At 57.2% G+C, this 9,062-nt stretch overlaps 1 protein-coding gene across 1 annotated transcript; it reads left to right on the top strand.

Moving 5' to 3' along the window:
• Positions 1-1,575: 1,575 nt before the first annotated feature.
• CTU1 (cytosolic thiouridylase subunit 1) lies at positions 1,576-3,630 on the top strand (the record flags this gene model as incomplete). The annotated part of the gene is made up of 2 exons (XM_080702835.1): positions 1,576-2,083; positions 3,023-3,630. 2 exons carry the CDS (start codon positions 1,576-1,578, stop codon positions 3,628-3,630), a joined length of 1,116 nt encoding a protein of 371 aa, XP_080558961.1.
• Between the last annotated feature and the right edge of the window lie 5,432 nt (positions 3,631-9,062).

Below are 9,062 nucleotides of genomic sequence, written 5' to 3'. Positions count from 1 at the left end.
GACACAGGGCAGGACTGTGCTGCTGTTACGTGGAGAAGGGCATGTGTAGAGGAGGGGAGGACAAGGTGCGGAGCCCAGGAGGGAGGGAGGGTGCAGACTAAGGTGCCAGCTGTGTAGGTAGTAATTGGGTTCTGGATCTTTCTTTCTTTCTTACTGAGGATTGAACCCAGGGGCATTCTGTCTCCAAGCTACAACCCCAACCCTATTTTGTATTCTTTATTTTGAAACAGGGTCTAAGTCATGGACAGCCTCACTAAGTAGCTGCGGCTGGCCACGAACCCGCAGTCCTCCTGTCTCAGCCTCCCAAGTACTGGGATTACAAGCCTGAGCCACCACGCCCGGCCTGGATCTGTTTTGAAACTATAATCAAAGAGGATTTCCCATATTCTGTGTTGGAGATCTGGAGTTTCGAGTCTGAAGATACACCTGTGGGGCATTTGGAGAAAAGGTCAGGAGTTTGCGATTTTGGAGCCACCAATGTGGAGAGGGATAAACAGTGGTGAGAGAAAGAGCAGTTCAGATCTGAACCCCAGGGCTTCTGGCCCGAGCAGCTAGATGGGTGGAGATGGCCTCTACTGCAGATGCCTGTTTAAAGGAATCAGGGCTTTGGGGTTTGAGATGCCTACTGGGTGTCTGAGTGGCACTGGTCCCAGCCCTCATGGAAGTTTCAGACAGTAAACACATAGTCGCATAAAATAATTCCTAACAATGTGGTAGATCCTAGGAGGCTACTGCAGTAGTCCAGGTGAGAGGTAGTGGGGACATAGGGAGGGGGACCGAGCCTGCTGAGTTTTTATGGGTTCACCAGACAGGACCCAGTAGAGTGTGGCTGGAAGGGTCGAGTCTTGGCTGGGTGGGGGAAGAATGATGCAGGAAAAGGGAGAACAGAAAGGGGTCAAAGACGGGCTGATCCCTGTCTGATTTGGCCTAGAAGCTTATGCACCTTCAACAGGTGCCGCTCCCAGCCGGTCTCCATGGACATGCCATCCAGGCTGCCTCTTGGGGCTCTCTAGAGGTGATCACCTGCCTTTCAGAGGAAGCAACCAGGCCCCATTCCTGGAGACAGTGTCCTACCCCCCCCCCACCCCCAAGTGAAATCCAGTGGGCCTTTCAGGTTTACCCGCCTTCCCTGAACAAAGCTGCATGGTCCTTAGAATGGCTTCCTCCTCCTCTCTCTTCCCCTCCGAAGCTCTCAGAATAGCCCTGGAGGCCAGATAAGTGATCTCTCCCTTGCCCCTCTTATCCGGGCTGTACTGAAGGTGGCCTCCTGGAGGCTGCACCACTGGTCCTTAAAGGCTCCCTGAATACAACCTGCTTGTCTCTTCCTCTTTCCCCCTGAAACAGTCCTTAGGCCTTCTCTTTTCTGTGCATAATTAGTGCAATCTGAGAAGTCTCCATGGGGGGGGGGGGGATGGCCTGTGTGTGCCAGAAGCCATGACTCTCGGCCTCTGATCTTCAGCCTGGAAGGAGCTACCCCTGCACAGGTGCTACAGGCCCGTTCCGGGCAGGGTCCCCGGCGCAGATCCCTGGTGTAACCCACTTCTCCTCCTTCCCCTGCAGGCCAGGCTGACAGCCATGCCCGCCCCACCGTGCGCCTCCTGCGGCACGGCCCGGGCCGCCCTCCGCCGCCCGCGCACGGGCCAGGCGCTGTGCGGCGCCTGCTTCTGCGCCGCCTTCGAGGCCGAGGTGCTGCACACGGTGCAGGCGGGCCGCCTGCTGCCGCGGGGCGCCGTGGTGGCCGTGGGCGCCTCGGGCGGCAAGGACTCCACGGTGCTGGCGCACGTGCTGCGGGAGCTGGCCCCGCGCCTGGGCATCACGCTGCGCCTCGTGGCGGTGGACGAGGGCATCGGCGGCTACCGGGACGCGGCGCTGGCGGCCGTGCGGAGCCAGGCCGCACGCTGGGACCTGCCGCTCACCATCGTGGCCTACGCGGACCTCTTCGGGGGCTGGACGATGGACGCCGTGGCCCGCAGCACGGCGGGCACGGGCCGCAGCCGCTCCTGCTGCACCTTCTGCGGGGTCCTGCGGCGCCGGGCGCTGGAGGAAGGCGCCCGCCTCGTGGGAGCCACGCACATCGTGACGGGTGAGCGCAGGGGACTGGCGCCGGGAGGGGGCGCGGGAGCCAGAGGGTGCTGGTGGGGGTGAGAGGTGGGCTGGCTCCAGTTTGGGCTGTAGCCCACTGAAGGTTCATGGGAGTAGTGAGCACCTTTTGGAGATGAGGTAGGGCCAAGTTAGAAGCTTCTGATCCGCCACCAATTTTTGTCTGTGTGTGTGTGTGTGATGCTGGGGATTGAACCCAGTCTTCCTTCAAGCTACACCCCCAGCCCTATTCTTTATTCTTTATTTTTACTTTTATTTTTTGCGGTACTGGGGGTGGCACCCAAGGGCATTGTACCTCTGAGGTACACCCCCAGCCCTATTTTTTAAGTTTTTTAATTTTTTTGAAACAGTGTTTCACTGAGTTGCAAAGGGCCTCGCCAAGTAGCAGAGGCTGTCCTCATAACCTGATCCTCCTGTCCACACCTCCCGAATGCTGGGATTACAAGCTTGTGCCACCACCACTGGTTTATTCTTTATTTTGAAATAGGGTGCACAAACCCGCAAAAAAGAAAAGATAAAAGAATGAAAGAAACAGGGTCTCACTGTTGCAGAGGGCCTCACTAAGTAGCTGAGCCTGTCTAGAACCACGATCCTTCTGTCTCGGATTCCAGAATGCTAGGAATGCAGAGTTTACAGTGGGCTCCTCCTGTGAGGGAGAGGTGGGGACAGGAGGCCCGCGCTGAGAATTCCTAGAGACACCTGTCGGCCGCTGTCCAGCTGTCTCCGCCACTCTTTCTCCTGTGTGGTCTCAGTGTTTTCCTCCAAATCGCGTTTGCAGGAAAAAAGACTTAGGTGAAGGGAGACCGGCACGGGGCTTGGTGTGCCGTGGGCGGGGCCCAGGGGGGCGCCCCAAGGTGCCCCAGGGAGCTCGCGGCGCCCCTCACCCGCCGTCTCTCCCTCCCTCCCTCCCTCCCTCCCGCAGGCCACAACGCGGACGACATGGCGGAGACGCTGCTCATGAACTTCCTGCGCGGGGACGCGGCGCGCCTGGCGCGGGGCGGCGGGCTGGGCTCGGCGGGCGAGGGGGGCGCGCGGCCGCGCTGCCGGCCGCTGCAGCGGGCCTCGCAGAAGGAGGTGGTGCTGTACGCGCACTTCCGCCGCCTGCGCTACTTCTCCGAGGAGTGCGTGTACGCGCCCGAGGCCTTCCGCGGGCACGCGCGCGAGCTGCTCAAGCGCCTGGAGGCGGCGCGGCCGTCGGCGGCGCTGGACCTCGCGCACTCGGCCGCGCGCCTGGCGCTCGCCCCCGCCGCGCGCGCCCCGCCGGCCCGCGCCTGCGCCCGCTGCGGCGCGCTGGCCAGCCAGGCGCTCTGCCAGGCCTGCGCGCTGCTGGACGGCCTGGCCCGCGGCCGGCCGCGCCTGGCCATCGGCAAGGGCCGCCGCGGGCTGGGCGAGGAGGGCCCGGGGGCGCCGCCGCCTGGGGCCGCTGCGGACGGCGCCGGGGCCGAGCTGCCCGCGCCGGGACGTCCATGCGGCTGCGGAGAGGACGGAGGCGGCCCCGGGGGGCGAGGCTGCGCCGCGGGGCCGGACTGAGCCCGTGGGGCCGGGCTGCGCGCTGACCATCTCCCCAGGGGCCGCGAGGCTGGCCCTGACCCTCCTGTTGGCCTGCAGCGGGAGAAGCACAGTCACCCGGCACGCCGGGCGAGGTGGTTCGCGGCACCGGGGACGCCGGCCTGTGCTCAGCGTCCAGCGGGCGCCGCGCCCGGCCACCGCACCTCCACCTCACCGGCTGTAGCCTGAGATGTGTGGTCCGCGGCCCGAGGTTACCCCGCTGGAAGGGACCAAGCAGGCTTCCAGCAGAGCCACCCCACACGCCGCCTTAGGGTGCCTGAGTCGGGATGAAGAACCACGGCTGTGTCCGCAACTTGACCTTTTTAACTCTATTGTTTCTGCCTCCAAAAATGGAAGCAATTCCTCACCCTGTTCCCACCAAAGCATTATTGGGAGAATAAGGAAGCTCCGAGGCTAGCGAGCCAGGGAAGGGTGGTGGGCTGCTGGTTCGTGTCAAGGTTTGGCCACCGGGAGCTCTAGGTTTCCGGGTTCTGCCCTGCAGGTTCAGAAGGTGTGAAGCCCCAAAGCTTCCGGAGACTTGGAGTTCTCATCCCGCCGCCAGACTTTGCTGACCTGGGTCCTTGCCAGGAACGTGTTTCCCTTCCCGTCCTGCTCAGATCCTGCAGGGTCTTCCTACCCAGCCCTGGGTGGAGGACACTTCCAAACCCTATCCTCTGGTCCTGTCCCCCCATCCAAACCCCTTGGGTTTCCTTTTTCCTATTAGATCGGGCTGGGGACCGGGAATGGAGGCCGGCCCTGCCTCCCCTGCGGTTACCCTGGTGGAATTAAGCAGCGAGCTAATTATTCATTCAATAAACATTCACTGAGCACCTCCACAAGCCCTGTGCCAGATGCCAGCATCTGCAGCGAGCAGGAGAGAAGTCCCTGCCCTGGGAAGTTCACAGTATGGGAAAAACGGACAATACGCAAATAAATACATGATGCTACATAGTAGTGAATTACACACACACACAAATGGAGAAAGGAAGCGCCAGTTCCATAGGAGTTGGCGCAGATACCTTTGTAAGGCATAGGAACCCATCCTGAAGCCGACTGGGGGAAGAGACCCCGGTGCCATGAGGGGATCTGCCCAGAAGTAGGAATAAGCTTGGTAGGTCCAGGGGAGAGCAAGGAGTCAGGTGTGGCCAGATCAGAGCGTGAGGGAAGTAAGACCAGCTGCCTCTGGGCCACACGTGGTCCTGTGGAGCAGGGAAGGGTTTTATTTTAGAAGTGGTGCATGCCTGTAATTCCAGTGCTTAGGAGTCCGAGACAGGAGGATCACAATGAGGCCTTCTGCAACGTACTGTTTGGCGGTACTGGGGATGGGACCCAGGGGCATTCTATCTCCGAGCTACATCCCCAGCCCTATGCTTTGAAACAGGGTCTCACTAAGTAGCCGAGGCTGTCCACGAACCCTAATCCTCCTGTCTCGCCCTCTCAAATGCTGGAATTCCAAGCATAAGCCAACCACACTCGGCTCTTTTTCAAAATTTTAAAAAACTCAGACTAAAATAGCCCTTAGGTTCAATCCTTACTACTCCACCCAAAACGATAGGTTTCTAGAGGGCTTGGGCCCATCCAGTTTCCATCTTGTAGACCACGGGCACTGCGGAGGGCAGGTTGGAGGAGGGCCGGGTGGTCAAGGTTGGCTGTGCGGGGCGATGCCAAATACTCCTTCCTCAGTAGCCCAGCGTGTAAAGAATGGGTTTGTATCCCTAGCTCTATGAAGGATAAAATTCATACAAGAAGTGGCCCAGAGAGGTGAAGTAACTCGCCCACAGTCAGAGCAAAACGGGGAGGGAGTAGGGGCTTTGTTGCTTTGCCAAGGGTTCCCCTTCTCTGTGTGTGATCGGCTCCGCTCCTCAGGAGGAGGAGGGCGTGTTGTTAGTAAGTTGGCACAGGTGCTTAGGAGAGGCTAACCATTTAGTGAGCGGGCCTGTGTGCGCACTGTTGCTATTGGCAAGGCCAAGGGAGGTGCTGTTCTCAGCTCTGGCCACAAGGGGTCGCTGTGACCACACCTTGCGTTGGGTGGCCATCGCCAGCAAAACCGGGTCTCCATCCCCTGCCTGACGGCTGCCTCTCCACCTGCCCCAGAGACCAGAGACGGGGTCAGCAGAGATCCTAAGACCCCATAGAAACAATGGAAACTTTGACCTCAAGACACCTGCGTTTACTCATTTATTCAGCAAGTTTTGATTGGGCTGGCAATTTGTGATAGCAGTGAACAAAGCAAAAATCTGACCTCGCTGGGCATCTGTAATCCCTAAACTTGAGAGGCAGAGACAGGAGGATCACAGGTAGGAGGCCAGCCTCAGCAAGTAATGAATGAGACTCATCAACCTAGCAAGACCCTGTTTCCAAATAAGCAATAAAATCGGGCTGGGGGTGAAGCTCGAAGGTAGAATGCTACAAAATAAAAATAAAACAAAAGCAGTGTTTATTTTTTTAAAAAAAATGTCAGTCAGGCGTGGTGGCACACCCTTGTAATCCCAACATTTAGGAGGCGGAGACAGGAGGGTCCCCATTTGTGGCCAGCCTCAGCTACTTAGTGAGGCCCTTCGAAACTCAGACCTTGTTTCAAAATAAAGAATAAAGCCGGGCGTGGTGGCGCACGCTTGTAATCCCCGAGCTTGGGAGGCAGAGACAGGAGGATCGCGCAGGTTCGAAGCCAGCTGCGCTGGCTTAAGAGACCCTATTTCCAAATAAAAATATAAAAAATAGGTCTAGGAGTGTAGCCCAGAGGTAGAAGGGCTTCCAGGAACCCCAGTACCACCAAAATAAATAAATAAATAATAAAAAATCAGGCTGGGGGTGATCTCAGAGGTAGAATGTCCCTGAGATCAAGCCCCAGCACCACACGTGTGCACACACACAGTCCTGAGAGGGATACATATGTTAGTTGGTGATGAATATGGGTATGGAGTGCATGTCATGTGCTTTGGGGAGCATTAGGAATCAAACCCAGGGATGTTCTACCTCCGAGCTACACCCCTAGCCATATTTTTTGGTGTGTGTGTGTGTGATACTGTAGATTGAACCCAGAGGCATTCTACCTTCAAACAGGGCCTTGCTAGGTTGATGCAAATCTCACTACTTGCTGAGACTATCCTCAAACCTGCAATCCTCCAGGCTCAATCTCCTACATACTAGGATTACAGGCATGCACCACCACACCTGGCTTTATTTGATTTTTTAATTTTGAAACAGGGTCTCGGTAAATTGCTAAGGCTGACCTCACATCTGGTAGTCAGTCCCCTTCCTATCTCAGCCTCCCAAGTACTGGGGTTACAGGTGAGCCCCACTGCGCCCAGATCAAACTCAGGGCTTTTCACAAGCTAGGTAAGCATTCTACCACTGAGCTACCCCCTGCCTTTCTTGGGGTATGGAACCCAGGGTATTCTACTTCCAAGCTACACCCCCTGCCCTATTTTTTATTCTTTATTTTGAAACAGGGTCTCACTGAGTTGCAGAGGGCCTCACTAAGTAGCTGAGGCTGTCTGCGAACCGCGATCCTCCAGTGTCAGCCTCCCAAATGCTGGGATTACAAGCATGTGCCACCACGCCCGGCCCCCAGCCTTTCATATACCTTTAATTAGGGTGTCAGGGGAGGCCCGGAGAAGAAGGTGCGATCCCAGCCGACCTGAGCAAGTTGAGGCAGGAGCTCTGGCCGGGTGGGAAGAGTGTTCCTGGCCTGGGGAACAGCAAGCAGGATGCCGTGTGAGTTTGCAGGAGGGGCGGGTGGAGAGGCAGAGGCTTTGGGAGCCGGGCAGGCTGTCACAGCAGAGGAATGATAAGGATCAAGGATCGGGCCTTCGCCTTCGATCACACAGCAAACATTTCCCGACACCTCCCAGAGCTGCCCTGAAAGGAGCTGGGGAAACAGCTGAGTCAGCCGTCCCTGCCCTCAGCGGGCTCCCCTTCAGGCGGGAGAGGCGGCTCAGGAGCTGGCAGGTCACGATGATCCGGAGGGCTGTGCGCCACCTCGGGCTGGGAAGGACGCAGGGGCGCCCGGTGCCGCGTGGTGCATCACGGTCGCTTCCTGAAAGAGGCAGTGTCTATATTCATTCATATATTTATTTTTGCAGTACTGGGGATGGAACCCAGGGGCAGTCTACCTCCGAGCCGCATCCCTAGCCCTATTTTTTTTTTTTAATTCTTCATTTTGAAACAGGGTCTCACTGAGTTGCCAAGAGCCTCACTCAGTAGCTGAGGCTGCCTGCAACCGCGATCCTCCAGTGATCTCAGCCTCCTGAATGCTGGGATTACAAATGTGCGCCACCACGCCTGGCTTTTCATTTTTTCTTTTGAAACAGGGTTCTCACTAAGTCACTGAGACTGGCCTTGAATCTGCAATCCTTCTGTCTCAGCCTCCCAAGTACTGGGGTTACAGACACCCTGCCTGGCTTGTGGGAGTTCCACTTATGACACACACCTGCGTGCTGAGTGGGCATCCCAGCCCTGGGTGAGCACTGCCTAGATACACTCTTCTCTGCTCCCCTTACCACTGCCTGAGTTCAGCTGCTGGATTCCTCCTGGGACCTCTGCCCCAGCGTTTCCCAGGCCTCTCCCGAATCCAGCCTCTCCCCCACAGGGCCCCAGCGCACCCTTCCTACCAATGGCATAGCCCTGTCTGCGCTGAGCCCTTCCTAGGGGACCCCGTCACCCCTGGCATCCGTCTGGGGGGGGTTCCCAGGGCACAGGCGTCCCTTGCTCGCTGACCTCTCTCCTCCCTAAGCTCATTCTCTGGGTCTCACTTTACACGCTGCCTTTTAAGCCAAGCGTGGTGACACACGCATGCTTGTAATCGCAGCAAGCATGAGAAAGAAAAATAGAAAGAAAGAAAGAAAGAAAGAAAGAAAGAAAGAAAGAAAGAAAGAAAGAAAGAAAGAAAGGGCCTGGGGTGTTAGCTTGAAGGTGCACTGACTCTGGGTTCAATACCCCAGTACCAAAAGAAAAAAAAACACACACACACAGCCGGCATGGTGGCGCACGCTTGTAATCCCAGCATTTGGGATGCTGAGACGGGAGGATCGTGGTTCGCGGACAGCCTCAGCTACTACTTAGTGAGGCCCTTTGCAACTCAGTGAGATTTCAAAATAAAGAATAAAAAGTAGGACTGGGGGTGTAGCTCGGAGATAGAATGCCCCTGGGTTCTATCCCTAGTACCGCAAAAAGAAGAGACACACGTACACAACCAAACCCCAAACACCCTACATAATTAAGCAGACTGGACCAAAGTAAAGGTGTTGTCTATTAAGGCACGTGGCCATCGAAACTCTGGGGATCCTTTTGCTAAGGGAGGGAGTTGTAGGAGGCAGGAGGGGGCGGTTCAAGGGAGGCCCATCATGGGGGAGAAGGGGCCTTTGCTGATGCCTAAGGCTTTGGGTAACAGGATCTCTACATAGACACATGGG

The sequence above is a fragment of the Muscardinus avellanarius genome (assembly GCF_963383645.1).
Source record: "Muscardinus avellanarius genome assembly, chromosome: 10".
Classification (NCBI taxonomy): domain Eukaryota; kingdom Metazoa; phylum Chordata; class Mammalia; order Rodentia; family Gliridae; genus Muscardinus; species Muscardinus avellanarius.
This window is presented reverse-complemented; position numbering and strand designations above follow the sequence as displayed.